Consider the following 24,298-nt stretch of genomic DNA (forward strand, 5'->3'; position numbering starts at 1 on the left):
CGCCTTGCTTACAATGCTACGACGTTACTTTTTGGTAAGACACAGAAATTGAAGACCTAAGAAATTGTTTAAAACACCTATAGAATGACCTTATTATTTTTTTTTAAAAAAAAGACCTAAAAGTTCAAAATATAACAAAAAACAATTTTCGCTCTTGAAATGAATAATTAGATAAAAGCCGTTGCTTGGTGGTTCATCCTTGTCACCAAGACAGAAAAGCGAAGTAATGGAAGAGGACGCAAACACACACACAATGCACAAACGAGAGCTTTACCATTTTAAACATTAGTGTGCATTACACTGTATGAGTTGACGAAGCGTCATCTGGAGAGACAAGAAATGAAATGATGCCCCTTTGTTTGCCAACTGTTATTTACCGATTCTCCTCCTAAACCAACAACGAGAACTGATAGGAGAGTGTGAAGCGGAATCCGCGTCTGCTTATTCAAGCGCTGGGTCACTGCCGTGTCATATTAGTAGCATTCGCCGGAGTCTGATCAATTCCCAATCCCCCCGGGCAGTCAGCAACCCGCCAAGCCGGCTGGTGTTGACCCTGATAGAACAAGCCAGCCAGACGCCACCTCGACAAAACACTCTTTGTCTGTAATTTCAGCGCGGTACTTTTGAAATTTCTGGAAATTTATGGATACACTAGTTTGGACTCCAATTAAACATTAACCAATAGACATACGTAAAAGCGAGTTACATCAAAATTTGGCTCATTCAATTCTGGGTTACGTTATGGCAAGTATTTTTTTTCGAGTATGTCTTCGATTTTTATCGTTGAGAGAACAAAAAAGGTGCCGGTCTTATGGTGTTTTCCTAACGACCGCTCTCTTTGAAGCTCTACAAATAAAAAGCTTGTGGTCCAATCGTGATGAAATTGACAAACAGTGTAGGTACAAAGGTTTTTAACCTTAACTCGTATTTTGCTCGATTTTTCGACCATGCAGCTGATTACAAAATTTCTGTTTTTTTATTACCTTGATACTTTTCTGTTATGTCGGAAACACTTACAGTGGGTTAAACGAAGCTTTGGCACATCATCATGTGAATGCACCCCCACCCCCGACTCCAAATTTACGTATGGAAGATAGAGCGAATTTTAAATTCGTACACTTATTTGGCAAGAAATGTTATAACTCGTAGACTATTTGACCAATCTACTTCGGGTAACTTTTGTTTTGCAGCAAAAACATTAGAGCATGCAACCGTGCAGAAATCAAAACGCCAAAGGCAATAAGAGAGGTTGGGTGGGCCGCGGCCCCAGCTTTCAATGAAAGAATCATAAAAATGTGAAGTTTGCCCCCTCTTCCCCGCTATTTTGTAAAGGGGACGCCTTATTTTCAAACAATGGTGCTCTCATAACCGAATGAAAGTCATTTTATGCTCCTGGGTTCATTACATTATCGAATATGTGAAAGAAACTCCCCATTTTTATGATTTTTTTCATTGAAAGTTGGAGGCCGTGTCCCACATAACCCCTCTTATTGGCTTTGGCGTTTTGATTTCTGCACGTTTGTATGCCCTTGTGTTTTAGCTGAAAAACAAAAGTTACCCGAAGTAGATTGGTCAAATAGTCTACGAGTTATAACAGTTTTTGTCAAACAAGTGTACGAATTTAAAATTCGCGCAAAGGACCTCGGCGAAACCGGGCTATTTTTTGATGAACTCCCCGCCGGCAGAGTAAAAGATTTAAATGCATTTTTTTAATACGGTCAAAAAACTATCGTGTGAATTTTGTGAAATAACTTTTCTTAGTATTGGGTAGTCCTGTAAATACTATCTTGGTCTTGTTTTGAAGCTCCTTGTAGCTGTTTTGAAAACCCACTATAATTTTCAATTTACATTGCGAAACCGATTTTATGCAGATTTTTATTCAATGGAGTACAGATTTGTGTTGAATGTGGCGACACCGCTCGCAGTGACAGCTTGCAGTTTTCACGGTTTGTCGGCCATCCCCTGTAGGGACAGCCGGACGATACCTTACCAAACGAGTACAAGTGGACCTATGCAGGGCTGTAGTAGTTACGATAAACGCAAGAAGGCGACAAGCTACACGTGTCTCATTGAAACCAACATTCAGAAATAAATGCAACATTTCTAACGGAAGTGAAACGACAAACTGGATATGTCGGTTGATTGTCGCTCAAACTGAACCATTCTCTCAGTGGCGTGCATCTTGTCGCTTCGGTCTGTTGTTTGCAAATGCGTGGTGAATATTTGCTTATACGAGGGTTACAGCAAAAGTGATGGCAACTATTTTTTTCCACGATAATGCGGGTCAGGCAAGACATTTTAAAATATACAAATGGAATGTTACGATATATGCTAACGTTTAATGTATGGATTTTGAACAACATGGAGATCTGTATCAGGATAAGGAAAAAGACAAAATAAGAAACGTCAATCGTTCGTTACAATGTCTTCCTGAACGTTGCATGTCCGCAGTTGCTTCTCTTTCACGCCCAAATGAGGGTTTACCCACCTCGCAACTGTTCGGTATGGTAGATCGTCATTCCTAAAGCTTCCACAAGCTCATTGTGACATTCTCTCGCATTCCTTCCACGAAAAACTGCTATTTTCACATAAGAACGCTGTTCACGCCGGGTCACATTCATCCTGCAGGCACTGACTTCCCACATCCTTCAGTTCAATGTCTTGGCAGCCACTGCCATCTAGTGACGTCACAATACATTGCATATGACGGGGTCTGCACTGTATATTTTGAAATTTCTTTCCTGGCCCACATTAACGTGGAAAAGAATGGTTGCCAAGACTCTTGCCGTAACCCTCGTGTATTGAAGCGGCTCCTTTCGCTTGTAGTGTGTCAATTCACTCTGAAAGTTCGGTAAGATTCTGTATGGGATGGATTACTAGCCATCCAAAAAAATAATTTTACTGCCTACCTCCATGGTGGTATGACGCAAGGGGTTCAGGGTTCGAATCCCGGCCAGGGCATGGGTGTTCTTTGTAAATGTTCATATCATCACTCATCTTCATGTTCGCCATCCGACAATATTGGCACAAAAGCGAAATGAAATGGAATGGATTTGTTTGCCGATTCACTTGTTTCTTTTTCAAGTATGGAGTTACGTCAAGATGTATGATTTTCAATTAAGGATTAATTGTGGTTTTTATTAAATTTAGTGGCTGGTAGCAGATCAGGCGGTTGATTTTTGCAGGTTCTGTAATTTAAGAGACTTGTATTTGCATAAACGTCCTCACAAATCTGTGGTTTTATTTGCTAGAAAATCGCAAATCAAGAACGACAAGAACACTCGTGGGCAGTCCGAGACTAGTATATCCTTAATTCAATTTGTTCTTTACCCCTGTACATCAGTTTAATCCGTTTTCCACAGCGGAAGATGAAAAATTCGACCATCAAAATTTCTGTTCCTTTTGCGTGATCCTCTCTTCTCCAGAATCAATGTTGCCAACTTAGTTCTTTTGGAGCCAGATCTGGCTCTTTTGAACCTAAAATTTTGAAATTCTCAAAGGAGATTTTATATGGTAAATTTAGCTCAAAATCTAGATCTTTTAATATTATTGTCAACAACATGTCGTTTTCCAAGCCAAAATCATTTTTCTCCCCACAACAATCATGTTTACGTACACAAAGCCACTCCAGTTTGTTTACAGAATCCATCTGTAAGCATGAGTCGTTGCTGTAAAGCCACAGTTGTTTACCACGCGTCACACACACGTGAGTAAAGAACAATACCATCAAAATAACAATAATACCTTGGTTGTAGTGTATATGCTTAACAAACGGGCAATAAAATTCAAAAGATAACATGGGCTTTTGAGAGGCTACCTTCTGGCAAAGGCACCCGAATGTTTACCTCACTTCCGGTAACTGCGCCTTGTAGGTTAACGAGGCTCTGGCGTCTGAACGTAGGTCCAGCATAAACCTCTATATGGCTGTGCGTTGTCCTTATATGTATTGAGTGCCCCTTTACAGGTCCCGTATAATGTGATGGGTGCAAAATAGCCTAAGTGCTGACGCACCCACACTTTAATTCAATCAATAAATCAATCAAAATATAACACAGCGAATGGATTGATTGAAACAATGTTCGAAGTTTGGAGGAAAGGCCCTTGTCGCATTGCAATGCAACTTCTCCTCTGAAATCCAATTCTTCGCGAGGAAGCTTGACTGTCTCGTGTTGTGGTTTCCTGTTGTGTCCTGAAGATCCTTCTATTACGTTTTTATGTTCTGTAATATTGTGCGAGTGTGTGAGTATGCTTGCATATTCCTGTAAGGTTAAGGAAATACCCAAAACTATAAAATATTCTTACACTGAGGATAAAGAGTGAGAATTATAAACGATGGTTGTTTCCTTTGGATGGACATAACAGTAAGTGATTTTGTAGCGCACTGGGTAAAAAGAAAAACGGTAGCAAAATTGTCCGAAGTCCAAACTCTTGAGGTCGAATTATAATTGTTTTAAGCACTTAGATATCAAAAACCTTTATTGATTTATCTAATTTTATTAATTTTGAACATTTTTACTGTATTACACAATATATAAAAGAAAAGGAAAAGATGAACATGTTGAAATACCAAACTGAAACATACAAGCGAACGTGTGTGAAATTTACAAATAAAGTGCTTCTACGGCCCTGCGAGCGCATCGAACAAACCTGACAGCTGATTTAAGGTCCCGGCACTCGTAAGGGTTCACTGGAAAGGTACTGAGAAGAGTTTCCTCAGGCACTCATTGGAAATAATGAAAAAATATATTTCAAGATCGCCTGTGTAATTGACATAATTTAGGACTGCACAATGTGTATTCATGTGCACATATTATTAGAATGATTAAATCAAGAAGACTTAGGTGGGCAGGCCATGTGGCACGAATGGGAGAGTAAAGAGGAGTTTACAGGATTCTTGTTGGGAAACCTGATGGTAAGAGACCTGTAAGAAGGCCAAGACGAAGATGCAGGGATAACGTTGAGATGGACTTAAAGGCAATAGGTAGGGATGGAAAAGATTGGATTGATCTTGCCCAGGGTAGGGACCGATGGAAGGCTTGTGTTGCTGCAGCCATAAACCTTCGGGTTTAAGAAGGCTACAGAGTTAGTTGTAGTTCTTGTCCAGTCTTACGGCGGGCGTCCTACGTGCTGGCAAGGGAGTGGGGAGTACGCAGCAGACCAACCGAACAGGGTGGCGCCGAGAGTTACGACGTCGTTGGAGTAGGTGCTTCGTGCACCTCGTTATACAGACTACTGTGTTTCTCATAGCGCTGGATTGGTCGCATCTCCGCTCCACCACTTCTGTTGCCAGCATGTCGGTCGCCCGCCGTAAGACTGGACAAGAGGTTTAGTTCTGTGTATTTTTTACCCATACACGAGTCTTTACGGGTTAACAGTATGAGCTACATATCCTCTTGATAACTAAAATTACACAGGAGGCTTTCAAAAATGTAGTTCTTTGAAGGTCAATTTTAGTTCCATTTAAGGTGCAACTTAGCTCTCTTATGCGTTTCGGGTTTGGCAACACTATTCAGAATTCACCCTTGGTTCCTTCTTCTCTCCAACAACCATAAACAGACGATCCCTGGCGAACAAACAAGGGAAGGGAAAAAAGCTCGGATTCCCATTTGCTGACCCTGAAAGTTTCCGTGTCTCGCGATGGTCTGTGGCGGCGCCACCGAGTTTCTTTGGCAGCTCTAAGGCTGGGATACTTGCCAACACTCTTGGGACATTTCGTTCCCGCCAAAGGAAGAAAATGGTGCACCGAGGACTACAGTACAGATTAGCCTACTTCTAGAAAAGAGAAAAAAATATGTATTGCGAAGTAGCTGATACTATAAATAAAATAAGATTAATGTAGGGGGGGAGGGAATGGAAATGTTTATTTTCTGTTCGGAAGGACTCGCTCCTTTAATGAAATACAAAACGGACCTATATTTATCTTCGGATCCTTAGCACGACCTTGGCGATTGCAAACCATAGATCTACAAGGGTATTGTCCTTCTACGTCCGAGGACAGGGGCGCTCAAGATAAGATTTTCACCCGGGCGAAATGGATTTTTGGCCCCCGCACTTTCTACTCCCAATAGAAGCCTTGACGATGTTGCATATTTAAGGTTTTACAAGAAAAAATAGTAGCCTTATTTTTAGATACTTTCAGTTTTACTTTTAAAGAATACTTTTATTGTACGTATGCATCTATTTTATACCTACATAATGATATCAAAATAATAGGACTCTCTTAGCTGAAAGTTTTACATGATTTTGCAATGAACGTATTGAGTTATGCCGTAATATATTAAGAAATCTCCTCCTTGGAGGGATGCTAACTCTTTAATTAGTTTCAAACTACTTTATGCGTGCCCAACAATTAACTATGCGCTTTAACATGTTGAATGATGAAAAGCACTTATATTTTCTTTCCAATCATTATCTATTTTTTTTACATTGCTTTCATCTCTTCTACATCTTTATATCATATATTTACTTTCACTATATCCATACTTATCCTCCAAAAATTTAATTATATTATTTCACCTTGTGCTGCCATCTGTGTTTCTTTTCTGAAACTTCTTTCTTTTCATCTCTTCTTGTTTTCAATATGAAATATCAAGTTTGTAACAACTCTTCTTAAAACAAATGTTCATCCTTATGTAATCAGAATTAATATTTCGGCGCTGTTTGGCGCACCCACCCACCAGGGCGGCGCCCCTATCTGCCGCCCCAGTCCGAGGATGAGTCAAATGGAAATATGTGAGCTTCGTGGTCGAGTGATGTGAGTCCTGGACTACGATCTCGTCACCGAGGGTCCCGAATTCGAGTCTTGGCGTATTTATGGATGTTTCTTCATCAATTTCATAAAATCCTTACTCATCCTCATCAAAGTGACAGGGAAACAACACTTTCCCAGGCAAGGCAAGGAATATATATACTTCGACACTGATTCAATATTATTTGAAAAGTAATAACATTTGTCATACTTACCTTTTAAAAATACATAACGAACCAAATGGAATGTTTACCATTCATTTTCCAGGGTCCAAGTACCACAAAGACCTCGCTTGATACGCCTATTGCAGGGAAACGAAAACAAATACGATAGTTTGTGTAGTTTTCCATATTTATTTATTTATTAGAAAAAGTATTTATAGTGTTGTATACAGAAAATTCCAAACTGCATCATGAACAAAAAATCTCGTAAAATACAAGATAGATATAAAAATCTGAACTGTAACGTAAAATAATCCAATCCCGAAGACATACTGTATGCCAAACAACAGTAAATCCAAACAAAGCATGTATACATCAGTTATTCTTAGTGACATTGTATTGAGTTATTAGATTATGTTAAAACGATTTCTTTCCATTATTTTTATGCTTGACTGTTACTGATCTGTAATTTTGAGCACCACATACAGGGATTTTTAGGCCCAATTTCATAAGAATGCTGGGGCATGATATTGTGCCAGTCAAAACATTATCCATGAAGTTTGATTTCAAAATTTCTTCTTCTATCTGCCAATGACCTGAGGTTCAATCTTTTCATAGTCAAAATAGAGACGAAATAATTTAAAATGAAAACAAAATGTAACTGGCGTTTTCTGTACACTCTGTAAGAGTTAAGTACTACCATGAGAGCAATTCCAGATAACAGATTCAAATTCTAATATTGGTATAACTTTTAGTTTGAATAACATCACAATTAGATATATGCACTTTAGATGTGCCAATGAACGTATTATATTGCTCAGAATAACTGTACCTTTTTTAACTGCTTGTAAAACATGCAAATTAAAATTCAGACGAGAATAAATAATTATAACTATGGTCAACGTTTTCGTTATTGAAATTAATTATTTATAAAACATTTGGAAAAAAATATGGTTAGCTTTCGTTAAATGTTCATATTTAACCCATGAGCCGCGGTAACTCAGTCGTTAAGGCGTCTGACTACCACGCCGGAGAGACCCGGATTCGATTCCCGGCGGGGGAGAACCGGGATTTTTCCCACCTGTTCAAGCTGCTCCGGTGCCCACCCAGCATCGTATAAAGTGAATACCTGGAGGAAACTCTGGGGGGGCGGTAATGGTGTCCAGGAGCGTGGTGCTGATCAAGAAAGTGTGGGGCCCTCACTCCACACACCCCTGTATGCCTTCATGGGGTGGTGTAAAGCATAGGGGAGCAGACACATACGCACACATTTAACCCATAAGTAATAACCAGTTATTGACTTGGAGGTCTTCGTTAGTTATAATTTGTTTGTATAACTTTAAGTCATCTACGAACATTAAACAGTTGAGATATTTAATTGTGTTACCTACGTCATTTATATGAATAAGTAATAATAAAAATCACTGTGGATCACCAGATTTGATCATATCTTCCTTAGAAAGTCTTCCATCAATCTTAACTCTAAAAGTTCGATCAGTTAAGTAATCCTCAAATAGTTTATAGAATTGGTGATTAACCTCCCATCTAGCAAGTTTGCACAATATTTCATAATAATATCCGAAGTGCAGTAAGTCTTGGCCGAGGAATCAGTAGTATCCTTAACTTAGGTATCAGAAACATTTCTGTCCATGTCCTTGCATTAGTAACTCTGGGGCTCACCCAGCATCTTAACAATTGTGACTACTCTCGAGGCTGAGACTTTTCTGCAAAGCTTTCCATGGTTCAAGCGTTAATTTTATTTTGTTAAGAAATCTTATTTTTATCTTAAAAATGCTGCCGTCATATGAATTATTAAAGATTTTGAAATTCACTTTTTTGATTCAGAGTGTAAGGGGTGACCAAATGGTAACATCTCCATGTAGTGCACCCTAGAGTGCATTTTACCAACCAACGAGGGGGCTCTGACGTCTATGGTCTGTGGGTGCGGCTTGTGTTGCATCCATGTGTGCTTGTGTGCTTGTCCTTTCATAAATTTCATCTTATCACAATTCATCTTCATCTTAGGAATTAAATAAATGTGGTAGAACAAAGCGAACAGAAGGAAACAAACACAAAATCAGGGTTCACCCTGTATATCATTTTGCAATGTTGCTGGTCATTTTCGTTTCATTTTACATCTGTATCTTTTTGGTGATCATAAGTCCTGATCAAGAGCATCCCAAACATGCTCGATAGGATTAAGGTCCGGTGAGCATTCAGGCTATATGTCTTCTGATATCAGTAATTCCGACACAATACGTGCGCGGGGCAAATGCTCCACGAAAATTGCGAACACATGAACGCAAAGTGTTGTTTTTCTCAATTTCGGATGGAGCTCAAACCTCATCAACCCCTCTCTGCCTACGCCAGTGTGGCGTGACAATGGTTAAGTAAACTTAGGACGATGATATGCAGAAGATATATTTTATTGTAATGTTATTCTCAAGATTTATAATATTGTCCAATACTCTACTCGCTCTCATAAACCTTTAGTGTTCCTTAAGTTTTGTGGAGCAGTGTAAATCAAATCAATGAACTTTCTTGATTCAATTCTCTATAGCCTCAATGGAGGCTTTGCGCGTTACTTTTCAATAAACGTAAAGCTTTATCGCTCCAATTGCTCTGTACTCGCATTGTCCAACTTAGGGTCATGCAACTGTATTAACATCTAATCCACCGTGCATCCTCTCTCTCTCTCCCCACATCTAAGCTTTCACAAACCCGAGGCGCAACAGGAGACCTCGCATCCGACTCCCCCCCCCCCCTAGTTCGTGTCGAACCCGGAACAAATGGCTGGCGGCATGCGGTATAGATCGAGGCGCCAGGCATGCGCCGGGGAGAGCCCTTGCCAACGATCGCCTCGTCTTGCGTTGGAAACAAGTCCCATCCACTCTCGTAGGTACCCGGACTGGATTTGTACTCACTCACCATCCAGCTATAACCATAGCCAAGGATTGTTTCTCAGGGGGAAGGGACAGAGTCAGATTTCACAACTAGCCTGCATTTATAGGAACTTACATTTTGTCGTTTCTTCTTCTTCTTATTATTATTATTATTTTATCGTTTCTGCGTCTTCTTCTTATTGTTATTGTTATTATTATTATTAATTATAATGGATTTATGATGATGTATAAGATTGTAGGATCCACTGTTTTATTTTAGAATTATGTATTCAATTTCATAATTTTGTATAACCAATTTTGAAATACTGATGTACCTGGTTGTTTAATCGTGATCATCACTTAAATAAATATAATTATTATTATTATTTTAGAACAATACACAGTTAATTGCACAATATTATATAACAATAAACAATTATTAGTATTAGAGATATAATACATCTCGTTGAAGTGTAAATATGGTGCTCTCACTATGTTATTCTACAGCTTATGTATTTTATTCGTGTAACTTTGTACTTTTTTACTTGACTTAGTGCTGTATTAGGTTTTATATTTTTTTCAACACATAAAATAAACGATTATTAAGATTATTTATTTATTTACTTTTATTTCTTCCAATAATTGAGATTATTAAGATTATTTTTATCGTTTCTTCTTCTTCTTATTATTATTATTATTAATCATATATAATGAAGAAAGAAGAAAATTTAAACCAACAATTTTGTACACAAGATTTTATCTTTCTATAGTGAATCCTTTTTGATTTTGATTTGATTTGATTTGATTTGATTTATTTTACTTTACTTCGCGTTTTGTCCTTCTTGGCTAATTTTCGAATATGGGAATGAATGATGAAATTGATGAATGGACATTAAAAAACAACCATGCTCGAGTGGGATTCGAACCCGGGACCCTTACTAACCCTCCGTTGAGCAACAGCCCTTGAAGGGCCTACCAGAGCGGCTTTTTATTGGGTGACACGTGGTCAGCGCATCGGATCCCATCGCCACTGTTTTCTGCTTTTCGTGACCGGAGACCGCTACTTCTTTTGTCCTCACGACGCTGGGTCAACACCGAAATTTTGGGGGCACCGACCGGGAATCGAACCCGGGACTTCTCGCTAACCACTTGACTACGCGGAAGCCCATAAGATTGTAGTGTCCACTGTATTATTTTATAATTATATATTGAAGTTTGTAATTTTATAAATCCTATTTTGACATAGTGATGTACATAGGCGTAGCTACGGGGTGTGCCGGGTGTGCCTAGGCACACCCTAATGGGCTGCTTTATCGAAGAGAATTAAAGACAGATATTTGAATAAGAGAGAAAATAAGCGGCAGTTTGTAAGAAGTTGAAAATGTCATTAGTTGGTACAAACGTGTGCATTATCGCTGATGAAACGAGTGTCTATAGTTTTTCGATTTTTTTTATGTCATTGGAGAAGGAAGATATTTACTGCATTCTACTCTGTACTGCAGCGCCCTTCTTCTATACCTGCCACAAGCTGCACGTGTGAGAGAGCTTTCTTCAAGCTTACCCAAGTTAAAACTAAATTAAGAGCAACTCAGAAGCAGGATAGATTGGAAGCCCTGCTCTTGCTATTTGTGGAACAGGAAAAAACTTAGTATATTGATGTAAATGAAGTTATTGATGAGTTTAGAACATTGTACCCTTTGACAGACGTCTCCCGTTATAGATGACGTGTATTTTGACGTATTTGTTTGTAACATTTATGAACATTTTGTGTGTGTGTAATTTCTATGCAATTTGATTTTTTTCTACTACCTATATTCAGAAATTTCCAACACTGTCATTTAGTGAATTTATATTCCTTTACAAACATCAGTGCAAAGAGCAAAGTGATTGTGTTGCAAAATATGCTGCTATTAAAAAGGTGGAAGACCTCATTTTTTCTTTGTCCACACCCAAATATAAAGTTCTAGCTACGCCTATGGTGATGTACCTGGTTGTCATATAGCGCTCATCACTTAAGTAAATAGATATATTATCACTCGTATTATTATTTTACAAACCATAAAATTCAAATTGTATTGAAAAATATGTTGACGTTGTTGACAAGTTACGAGTTGAGTCCACTATTGAAAATGGAAACTGAATTCGCCTTTCAATAGTTCATTGTATTTTTGTACTTTTCACGGTGCACGGATATGGAAGAGAGACCACATAACCTAATTTCTTCAAATCGCCAAAAGGTTTTGTAAAAAAAATCCAAAATTAGGAAGTGGAAAAACAATCACATGACAAAATAGTGTGCAGAATTCGAGATTTTGAAATGGCGATTTTTTTCTCAGGTCTCAAAGTCGTGGTTATAATAACATTTCCCTTCCCAACCCCGTCCCACGCACTCCATAGTTAAGGCAGTCAACATGATTTTAGTGTCTCTGGTAATTAATCGACATGGTAGTTAATTGATGTAATTACATACAGCCTGTAAATCACAGTGTAATAAAATGTTAAAATATTACCATTCGAGTTACATGAACTCTTCCCACATATCTGAAGGGGCCAGGTCTCCCTTCTGGTCGCCCTTGGACATAGCCTTCGACATTTTACCTGTCATTAGACAGAGGTAGTCCAGAAATTTTATTTGAAAGAAAAATGAGTTCGCTACCAGTAATACAATTATCTATTTTTGTTGTTGTTGTTTGCGGTTGTTACAAGCACATAAGCAAGGGCTGAACCGATACTCATACCGATACCAATGCTTTGAAATCGAAACAATTAAGGATTGTTCAAAATATTGATTGATTGATTTGCTTTATTTTACTTCGCTTTTTGTGCCACTTTTGGCTCATTTGCGAAGATCCGTGATGATATGATGAAATGGATGAATGGACACTCACAAACATCCATGTCCAGGCTGGGATTCGAACCCGGGAACCCTGGACGGTTGAGTTGCTATATTACAACAATGCAAAATTATTGACAACATTCATTTTATAACTGTTTCTTTTTGTTTTCGTTAAATGTATTCCATTGTTTTAACTGTAGCATTAATCAAATAAAAAATTAATGTCTGATGAAGAGAGCATGTGTTCTCCATAAACGTTACATGAAAAATTGTGTTTATTCGCTTGTAAAAACGTACAATACAAGAGAATAATTTTACAATGCAAGCAATGTGTATGTGCAAAAACAATAATGCAATCACTATTTGCACAATTACAATTGAAAGGTGAGGAAAGGAAAGGAAAGCCAATATCTGTCGTAAGCGATGTAGTGGTGTCATTTACTGCGATGTGGATGCTGTGTTAGGCTTTAAAACGTGCTTTCTTTCGTTTCTTGTATTTGACACTTCCATTCTTCAAAGACATTTACATGTCCAGTAATGTTTTGCAAATATAATTTAATTTTATGAAGTTTGACGAACACTTACTTACCTGTTTTCCCCCTGACCATACAATTAGGATTTCAACACCCCCACAATCCCAGACATACTATAATAAGTACGTCTCCTACTTTTGCAACAACTAGAACCACTCTCAAAGTTAATTTGTAATATAATTGCTAAATATATGTTGTAAGTTACAGGTATCTAATGATGAAAGAGTTTTCATGTGTGAAAGAACGGATGACTGCAGTGAAGATAGGTAGAAATAGCATTAGTTCGGAATTTTCATTCCTTAACTGAAGATAACTGTTCGTCATATAATTGCTTATTTATGAATCATTCTGCAGTGAATATAATTGCGTTCTTTTGCCTTTCGCCTCCCCCTCTCCAATCTCTCATGTAACTTATTACCTGCTTAGGCACAGCGAGCTCCAACTGGATCCTGACAGGCCATGAAGCGAAGTATGTGTATATTTATCAATACGTGCAGGGTGGTTCATAGTTTCACTTGTTTCTTTTTCATGTAAACCTCTTTTCAAAAAATTCCGTATATTAACACTTCCAAGTTTGTACATACTTGAAACACTTACTTTCATACACGAAACAAAATCGAACTATCCAAAGAACATAGACACCCACAATTACAATACCAGACAAAAAGATAACTTCCACATTCCCAAAGTGCGGCTAACTGCATACCAAACGGGACCTTTTTACTCAGGCATCCAGTTATACAATATATTCACCAAAAAGTTACAAATTTTTTTGAAAGATCCACAATCTTTAAAAGTAAAGTGAAAAAATTGTTATTGGAATACACATTATATTCAGTTCAAGAATTTCAAGAATTAAATAACTTTATAAAATAAATGTAGATTGTATACACTATATAATATGTACTTTTACAGCACTAGTTCACTTCAAAAAATAATTTGTCAATGTATGTTTTACTATTATATTATGTTATATTATAAAAAATTCTGCCAAATTGATGTATAGATATATATTATGTGCGTTGTCAACATGTTGTATTTTGTAATGTACATGCACCAATGCCCCTCAGGGGTACTTTCGGTGTGAAAATTGCTCAATAAACTCAATAAACTCAATATGCATAAAGTGAACTTAAAACACCAACTCAATCAATCAATCAATCAACCAATCCAATAAGATATCCATAGGATTCCCAAAGGATCCCCAATGTTGTATATCTATGGGATCTCCAGTGATGGATATCCATGGTATAGTATATGGTACATGTGCACGTGTTATGAAAGAAATTGACATAAATATTTTGATATTCGTTGGAAGATTCACTCATAGTGTATAGTCATTTAGTTTTTTGTTAGGAATCAAACTTTGTGGTTCAGTCATAAATCATAACTAGCAAACATCACGACCATTGACTATAGGTCTTTTCTACTCTTACGACGGGCGGTCCTTATGCTAGCAATGGAAATGGGGAGCGGGGATTATTTATTTATTTATTGAGAGAATTTCAGATACAGCACGTAGCCATTTTACACTGAAATCAGTAACAATGAAATGAACAAAAATAAAAATATCAAAAGAACACAAAGAATTAACATAAATAAATCAATCAAGATAGCACAAAATTATTTAGCAACATCTTTTCTGATGCTAGACCGATAGGCGTACTCTGTGGAAAATACATCAGCACTTGATGCGAAGTCGTTATATTGGGTGGGTAGTAACTCCTCTGCCGAACCCTGTATGACATTGTATCTAAATCTGATTTCTAAGTAATTCTCAATTACATTATTATTTTCTCTTCACCTTGAGATACACACAACTCAGGTTCAACTGTACATATATTTACTCTATAATTATGTATGTACCTATACAGTTCAATAAATAAATATGTAAATGAATACTAGCAGTCTTAGTAATAGGTATTTCTGCTTCTCTTTGCAGCTGAGCCAGGACACCGGCTACGTCCTATACTCGGCCCTGGGTTCCTTCTACATCCCCAGCTGCATCATGGTCTTCGTGTACATCCGCATCTACTTCGCCGCGAAGGCCAGGGCGAGGAGGAACATCAAGAGGAACCCGAAGCCCAAGAGCGCGGAGAAGTGCACCAGCTTCACCACCAAGAAGAAGAGCAGCGGCAGCGGGACCAAGCACGTCCGCCTGGCACCCACCGCGTCGCCAGTGGACCGCAACGGCAACAGCTCCCCCCAACGGACGGTCATGGTGGAGACGAGCGTGGGGAACGACAGCGGGGTGGGTTTGTGCGCGCAGGGGGGCGGGGAGCAGCCGGCGCCGAAGGTCGTCTCCATACCCATAGTGACTTGCGACTACGCGTCGGACATCAGCACGAGCGACGCCGACGCGTCCATGCAGGAGAACGGTGCGGTGTACCTCGAGGCGCCGAAGCCTCAGAAGGATACGCTCAAGGTGAGGAACCCCATGGTGAGTGCCTTCAGGGACTCGACGCTGTCGGTCAACGGCGACGTGCAGTGCGTCAGGGAGGAGGTGTCGAGGATAGACAACGACATGGTGAGCGAGTTCGACCCCTCCTCCTCCGATTCGGGGGTCGTGAGCAAGTGCGCGGTGGTGAAGCCGTTGAAACTGAGGTTGTGCCAACCGATCTTCGGGCGCCGGACCTCCAAGGCGAAACGGGAGGTCATAGACATGGGGAAGGTCAACGTCATCCAGAAGCCCAAGGACCCGGAGAAGGAGCGGAAAAGATTAGCGAGGAAGAAGGAGAAGAGGGCCACCTTGATCCTCGGCCTCATCATGGGCTCCTTCATTCTCTGTTGGCTTCCGTTTTTCTTCCTGTACATATTGACTCCTCTGTGCCCAGTCTGCTACATCCCTGACTGGGGATTCGCGACCGCTTTCTGGCTGGGCTACATGAACTCCGCCCTCAACCCTGTAATATACACTGTGTTCAACAAAGACTTCAGGCGGGCATTCAGACGTATTTTGTTCAAATGATCGCACCACGTGAAGTCAGTGATAGGCTATGGAAGTCAGATATATCCCGAAAACGAATTTTGTATCGTTTCTAACCCAAAGGACGCATAGTGTGCAATTTGAAGGTACAATTCAGCAATTCCTTGGATAGGAGACATGAATACAATCTCCCCCGCCCCTTTTCATGTTGTTATTAAATTACAATATAAGCAATTATAAAAACTGTGATATTCTAACTTTACTGGTGGTCTTGTTCTAATTTCTCTGAGTTACCTGTACAGTGATTTGTTACGATTCCCCCACCCCTCCCTCCGTAACTGTCGGCGTGTATGTGTACGAGTGAGTTGATTATTAATGATTATGAGTTCTTTACATGTGAAGACATTAGTCAACATAATTCTAATGCTAAAATGTGTATTTAATACCTGTTGTTTCAAAGTATTTGTTGTGATTAGAAATATTAGTTGTAGAAATATTTTTAGGTATTTTTCTGTTGCAAATATGCAAGCGATCTTTATTATTAGTAACTTTAATAGAACACCACTGTGTTTTATACATTTCATGATGTGTAAGCAACAATAAAACACAAAATTTTCACCAGCAAATTTCCAATGGAAATCTCACCTACATGCAAAGTTTGTAGGAACTATATGCAATCGACCTTTACATATAAATTGCCGCTTTAGTTATTACTTTGAAAGGTTCCCTGACCAATACATATGGGTATAAGTTGGAGGAAACACCTAAATTCTTTATTTTCTTGGTGGTTTCACTACCATTGCTGGTACAATCACAGTGTATAAAATACATACGTATTTTTAAAGTGTGTTGTAAAAATGATAACATGACTGACTAACTGTTGTTGCCTTATTGTAATATACATATAAAATTGTTATTTATGTATATAAGGTAGTCATAGTTGAACATGTCTCTGTATGTAATGATAAATGAATTGGTCGTCTTCCACTTATGTAAATAGTTTGCAACTTTTAACATATTAGCGAGAATGCGGCGTGCTTGGACTCTAGTTTATAAATATATTTTTGATCCATGTTATGAAATCAATATTTTCAGGTAATTTGAATTTTACAATTTAGAGTCTAATACTTTTATAGGCAACGCTTAAGTATATTAATTTATTTACAAATTCCATTAATTTCTCACTTCACATTTCACATACACAAGCTTCATAATCTGTTTGATTCAATATTGCATTTCACAATAATTTGTATGGATATATTTAATCAGTATGTTTGTTTTATTTTTAAAATTGGTTTCGAAATATTACTTTTTCTACATTTACTTTAAGCATAAACTTAATAATAATTATTGTAAAAGTTACGCAAGAAATTCGAATTTTTACATTACAAAATCTAACTCATGCTAGAGTCCAAGTTAAGTGTCCAATGTTTATTGTCCTAACGAATATTTGTAGATGATATTAACAGCTTTGAGGATAATTTGGTATTGATAGAAAATTTTGTGGAATATCTTTTGTGTATAACGATTAACAACATGGTGGAGACGTTTCAGAAATTTTAGGGTTTATTGAGAATTCATTAAGTTTTATTTATAAAAATATTACATTAATACCTTATTCCATTGTTATTCGATATTTTCACATCTAATACACATAAAACATACGTAAAAGGAAAAATACAAAACATTATCAAGTTAGTTACAAACTCAATTATTTAAAAAAAAGTATTAATTTGAGAAGTTTATGGTATTTTCGGCTTTGTTTTATAACAGACATACACACAGCGATAATGAAAAATGTACGTCACAATATCCATTCTTAAGATGAAATTTTCATACAAATCTTATTTCTTTAAAAATTTTTAAATTAATATCATAAGCACTTTCTTTTAGACATTCCTTGAAATGTAATATTTGAAGTTATATGTTACTCATTTTATGATTCTAAACTAATTGTTTGTAAATTGATTATAAACAAGAAGTATTTGGTTATTTGGGTAATTAAATTGTATGTTGCATTAAAATGTTACTTGTTAAACACACATTTATAACCTTACGTGATCACTAATCTAAACCTGGGAAATGTACACAAAGAAGTTCGTAAATTAATATGACATTAGCTATCTTACACAAGCTGTTGTACGTATATTTGGTTCATTGTCTCAGAATTTATAAATATTTATAAAGTATACAAGATACTGGATCTCATTTTACAAAAAATTCTTAAGCCATTTTTTAATATTTTTATGTATAATTTAATTACGTTGCTTATTCGAAAAACAGGAAAGATTTATTGACTGATTTGGTATATATTACTTCGCTTTTCTTCCACTTTTGGCTAATTGCGAAAATGAGGATGCGTGATGAGATGATGAAATGATGAAAAGTCACAAGGAACACGTATGCTCATGTCCGGATTCGAACCCGGAACCTCTGTGACATAAAGGAAAATAAGACGATAATGTTTTATATTAGTTTCTCTAAACACAAAATACACGTACCCTGTAGTTCGCAGTATATAAGCTTACTTCAACGGATATAATTAATATTTACCGTTTAATGAAGGTAGTGTGTGATTTGCAAAGTATTAATAGTCTTAGATGGGAATTGCTACAATTATTTCGATATTTTGCTGCTTCAAGCATAGATTTTTAGATTCAGATTATAAAAATTCACATACATTTATGTTTAATCAAAGCAAATGTTGTTTCATTATTTCATATAATGCGCAAATTGCTGACGCAATATAAATTTTTTTCAAACAATTCCTAAACTTTTTTCTTAAATCTGAATTTCATATCCATGAAATGAAATCATAAGCAAACCTTTCTCGCAACAATGGGAACATACATTGTAATATTGTTGAATAGAAAATATACTTAATTTGAATTAAAACTCCAGTATAATGCACCATGGAAACCTAAGAAAGGGTGCTCTCATTGGGAATAGGACTTGGGACCATAATTCTAACTTGTACAGTATGCTGGGTTTCATTTCGTATTAGTAATAACAAATTCCCCCGGTTTTACTTGAGTTATACATGCAATTATATGCATAGCCTTCGGGAATTAAGTTCACATGTGTTCTGAATAAAAGTAGTTTCTAATTTGTGATACTTTTCAGGAATTGTATTAGCTAATTAATGGAAATCATGATCAAAGTATACAAATGCAGAAAACTCTCTCATTCTCATTCAAGTAAATATCCAATAATATTTTCAAAGATATAAAATAAAGTGATATCCTTTTTAAAGTAGCATTATTAGTGCGTTTAATAGCATTTTGTTTAAATTTAGTTCAAGTATGGAAGAGAAGTCATGTAATAAACTTTCCTTCGAATTTCATTTGGATGGTAATCAAAATTTTGTTTTCTCGTTCCGTAAGTCTTGTATTTCAATTAGGAACTTCTTTCTGTAACTTTTGTTGTATATCTGTTACTCAGATAACGCTTTATTAAGTAACATGCATTCTTCACTTATAGCAGGCAGAAGGTATGTTTCCTTATGTGAATACTTTGTGCTTTTCCTAAATGTAATTTTAAGATCAGACATTAATATGGTTTTAAGTTCTCAAATCAATTAAGTAACAGGATATTACATACATCAATATGGCATATAAAATTAAACATCTCAGGTTTAACAAATTTCTTTATGTAACACACATTAATGTAATTGGTTAACATTATACAAAACTTCATCATTCAATTTTTATATTATTAACATCGATAACTTTTGTATTGTCGAAATTGGTTCCAAAGTTTCTTTGAAAGAACGTCATACACATTAACCTATTTGTTAATGCATCTACTTTTGCTAAATTATTCTGGTCGTATAAAGATAAACCTTAAGGTATTATGAAACATTTTCGAAAATTTATTTTGTAATTTATAGTTAATGTAACACCTTAATTTATTAAATTTAATTTGTACTCAGACGAGGAAAAGAATAGCTTGTAACACAAGCAGAAATATTTATAAACTTGAAAATATAAAAAAGGGTATTGTCTCAGTTTTATCTGCGTTCGAAATTTTGAGATGGTTTCAGAAATTAAAGTTTTGGTAGTTAATAAGATTGATTTGAATCGAACTGTGTGCCAGTTTACGATATGTTATAGAATTCTAAAATATATGACACGAGGGTTACTCACAGAAAATGTTGATTTTCTTCTGGTCGTGATGGTGGATCAACAACACATATAAGAACACCGACGATAAGCGCTTTTTACTTTTCTAATCTTCTGTGATTGAATATTTTGAATAATGTAAGCTTGTGAATTTTTCCCTCTTTCACATGTACATCGTTCAAGTGTTTTCAAAATGAAACTGTAAACATTGAAGATTTTTCATAAATGATAAATATAGGTAGCTATATTTTCTTCATTCGTCGTGGAACAAATATGGCGACCACGCGTACACAATTAAACGCTTTAAGGATGCCGAAGAGCCCCTCGCATTGTTAGAGCGTTTATAATAAAAAAAAAATGTTAATGTTATAGTGAAAGATACAATTTATGGTCTATTTTCTTATAGCACAATGTAAGGAGGGTTTTCCGTACAATTACAGTAGTGTATATATAAATATTTCAATTAGTTTAGCGGTCGTAGTACGATTATTTTTACTATTATTACATATATCATTATCATTATCAAGGTCATTAACATTTTATAAGAGTATATCGATACTCGTATGTCCCTATGTGCCTCCTAATACTATGTGTCTAAATGTGTCCAGCATTTATGCATTAATAAATTTAGTAGTTACATTTGTAGGTCAACTTTAAGTGCGTAGCCAATTAAGTCCTTTACACATCCTAATGTAAGATAACCTCCTCTAATATGTAAGAACATTACAGACTACAGTATGTCCTACATTGTGCAAGTTGTCTGTTCTTTGCTGACTTCCTTTCAGCAAGTTACGTGTAAGTATGTAACAAAAGAGAATTTTAATTATACAAAAGGTAATTTAATGTATTATCAGAGCGACTAACAATAAATATTTCCGTTTTACAGTTTCTTGTGTCTAATTTGTTTCTTACCCAAATCTCGACTGGTTAATTACTTTGATTGATAATGTACGAGGTCTGATGAACAAGTAAGGCAAATATGCCATAACATTGATTGTGACAGAAGGTATTGTGTTCTTAAAACTGCGCATGCGTGACGGTCCACAATCAAGATATTGAACGAATTTAATATATTTTCATTGTATTGTGGCTTTATGAAAAATATTTTTTTAAAAAAGTGACACAAGAAGTCAAGAGATTCCAAATGAAATATTTGTAAATGCAACTGTATAAAATTAACTACCAATTTAAATTCTATATTATTTGAAAAATCAAAATAACAAATGTAAGTTTAAGCATCTGGTTTTGCTTCGTTAAATACTCCATTTTAATATTGGAGAATATATGAATCTGGATATATTTTAAGATGCTTTGTACTTAACAACAGTTGGGACTATCTGATTTACAGATTCGGTACAATTACAAGGGTCGTTTAAGGTTGACGGAGACTTTCATTTCTATGAAAAAATTGTGTTAATTAGTATGTCCATAATTCCTGAGTTAGGAAGTCATTTCACTGAAACATCCAACTGGTTCCTGATGCAGTTCCTGAAATGACACTGTTTTCATTGAAATGTTCATATAGTTCCTGAGTTGGGAAGACACTTCACTGAAACATCCAACTGGTTCCTGATGCAGTTCCTGAAATGACACTGTTTTCATTGGAATGTTCATATAGTTCCTGAGTTGGGAAGACACTTCACTGAAACATCCAACTGGTTCCTGAGCCAGTTCCTGAAATGACACTGTTTTCATTGGAATGTTCATATAGTTCCTGAGTTGGGAAGTCATTTCACTGAAACATCCAACTGGTTTCTGATGCAGTTCCTGAAATGACACTGTTTTCATTGGAATGTTCATATAGTTCCTGAGTTGGGAAGACACTTCACTGAAACATCCAACTGGTTCCTGAGCCAGTTCCTGAAATGACACTGTTTTCATTGGAATGTTCATATAGTTCCTGAGTTGGGAAGTCATTTCACTGAAACATCCAACTGGTTTCTGATGCAGTTCCTGAAATGACACTGTTTTCATTGGAATGTTCATATAGTTCCTGAGTTGGGAAGACACTTCACTGAAACATCCAACTGGTTCCTGAGCCAGTTCCTGAAATGACACTGTTTTCATTGGAATGTTCATATAGTTCCTGAGTTGGGAAGTCATTTCACTGAAACATCCAACTGGTTCCTGATGTAGTTCCTGAAATGACACTGTTTTCATTGGAATGTTCATATAGTTCCTGAGTTGGGAAGACACTTCACTGAAACATCCAACTGGTTCCTGAGCCAGTTCCTGAAGTGACACTGTTTTCATTGGAATGTCCATAGTTCCTGAGTTGGAAAGTCCAGAATCTAAATAAATCATAGTAACAGCAAAGTTATACCACAGTGGAGGGAAAAGTTTAATTAAGTAAAACGAAGAGATCGTAGCTCTCTATAAGGTACCTTCCCTGCATGTGACAGAAGTTACTGCAAAAAATCGAGGAAATATTCTTTCGTTTCTTTCATCTCATCTTTATTTCAATATTCTGTTTCGATTTTCTGGCACTTGCTTGCTTGAAATAAAATTTTTGGATGTGTTAACACTTTGAGAATTTACCCCATCACATAATACGTGGCCCAGCCTCTTACTGTAACTAAAATCAACTCTTGTGTCTGAGGACTAAAATCTCTTTACCCATGTTAAACGCTGAGGCTGTAAAGGGCCACTCAGCACATATATGGAAAAAACACTGGACAACACGCTGCCTACAGAGGATTATAGAGGATATAGATCAATACGCCATTGCCTCGTTGGCCTGCATGAAGCAGTTACTACATGTTGTACACGAAGCAATGTTCTTCCATTCACATCATATTCCAGTTCACAATACAGTCGTCAAGTTCAGAGAACACTGTTCTTCACACACTTTATTACAGAAATGAAAGTACCATTCTTTACTAATCTGAGGATGTTGAACAGGGAAATGATATTAGAATAAAAGTTCGATTGGCTCTTGTTTTGGAGTAACAGAAGGGGGTGGGGGATAGGGGGCATATTCAAGGGACCTAGCTCAACACTGTTGTCGGTCTGGCACGTCGCATTCCATTATGGCACGCCAGCCTTTGTTGCTTTAGATCCCCTCAACAATGGCGAGTTTGCATTCAGTTTTGCAGTGTTTCGAGAGTATTGTTAGATTTCGTACACGCAGTATATACAGCGACGTGGCAACACTGGTGGCTGTTTGGCAACGCAGCATCCCAACAACAGCACTCCATCCCGACATGTATTCGCTGCTAGCGAACCCCACAACATAGCTAACTAACTAACTCTCTAGCCTTCTTAAACCCAATGGTTTATTTATGGCTGCAGCATCACAAGCCTTCCTTCTGTCCCTATCCTGGGCAAGATCAATCCAATTTTTTCCACCCTTATCGATTTCCTTTAGGTCCATCTCAACGTTATCTCTCCATCTTCTTCTTGACCTTCCTACAGGTCTCTTATTATCAGGTTTCCCAACAAGAATCAAATATACCACAAGATATCAAAGGCCAAATTAAATCACCTAATCAGGGACCTTTCCAAAACAAAACCGAATTGTTGGCCTAATGGCTGCAACAATGGACCTGTCGGATGATGTGAAGGTACTACTCCCTACAGACAAAGAATTTCTTCCATTTTTCGAAACAAAAGGGGATCTGATTGTGTGCCATAAAAAGGGTTCTTTGCATCGATGAATATATCACATAAGACCGAGTGCTGGACACTTTCTATTGATTCCTCCAAGTCCTCTCTTAAAGCAGTTTTGCTGCACAACGGCATGCAATGCTCTAACTTCAATTCCTGTTGTCCCTGTAGTTGACATTAAGGAAACTCATGAAAACATGAAATACAATCTTCGGTGAAGGTGAGTGAACAGCATGGAATGCATTTCGACAAGTGTGTCATAGTGCTCTGGGGAACAGGAGAGTAAAGAACTATGAACAACTCGTGGAGAATCTTCTGACATCTTACGAGAAGACTGGGTGGGAATTTAAGACATTCATTGATTTAGTTTATTTTACTTCGCGTTTTGTGCCTCTTGGCTAATTTGCGAAGATGATGATGAGTGCTATGCTGTTAGTGGTTCTTACTGTTTAAGGGATCTATTTCAGTAAGGACTGGCCGCGGTG

The 24,298-nt window shown here is 37.0% G+C and overlaps 1 protein-coding gene across 1 annotated transcript; it reads left to right on the top strand.

Annotated features, from left to right (window-relative positions):
• The first annotated feature begins 15,054 nt into the window (after positions 1–15,054).
• LOC146002757 (alpha-2B adrenergic receptor-like) lies at positions 15,055–21,078 on the top strand. The gene has a single exon (XM_083140693.1). It carries the CDS (start codon positions 15,055–15,057, stop codon positions 16,126–16,128), a length of 1,074 nt encoding a protein of 357 aa, XP_082996819.1. The 3' UTR covers positions 16,129–21,078.
• Positions 21,079–24,298: the final 3,220 nt, after the last annotated feature.

This window comes from Lepisma saccharinum, chromosome 19 (genome assembly GCF_977018435.1).
Source record: "Lepisma saccharinum chromosome 19, izLepSacc3.1, whole genome shotgun sequence".
Classification (NCBI taxonomy): domain Eukaryota; kingdom Metazoa; phylum Arthropoda; class Insecta; order Zygentoma; family Lepismatidae; genus Lepisma; species Lepisma saccharinum.

Bases quoted from the DNA above. Each gene is read 5' to 3' on its own strand.
- LOC146002757 (XM_083140693.1), top strand. From the start codon at position 15,055: ATGAATACTAGCAGTCTTAGTAATAGGTATTTCTGCTTCTCTTTGCAG.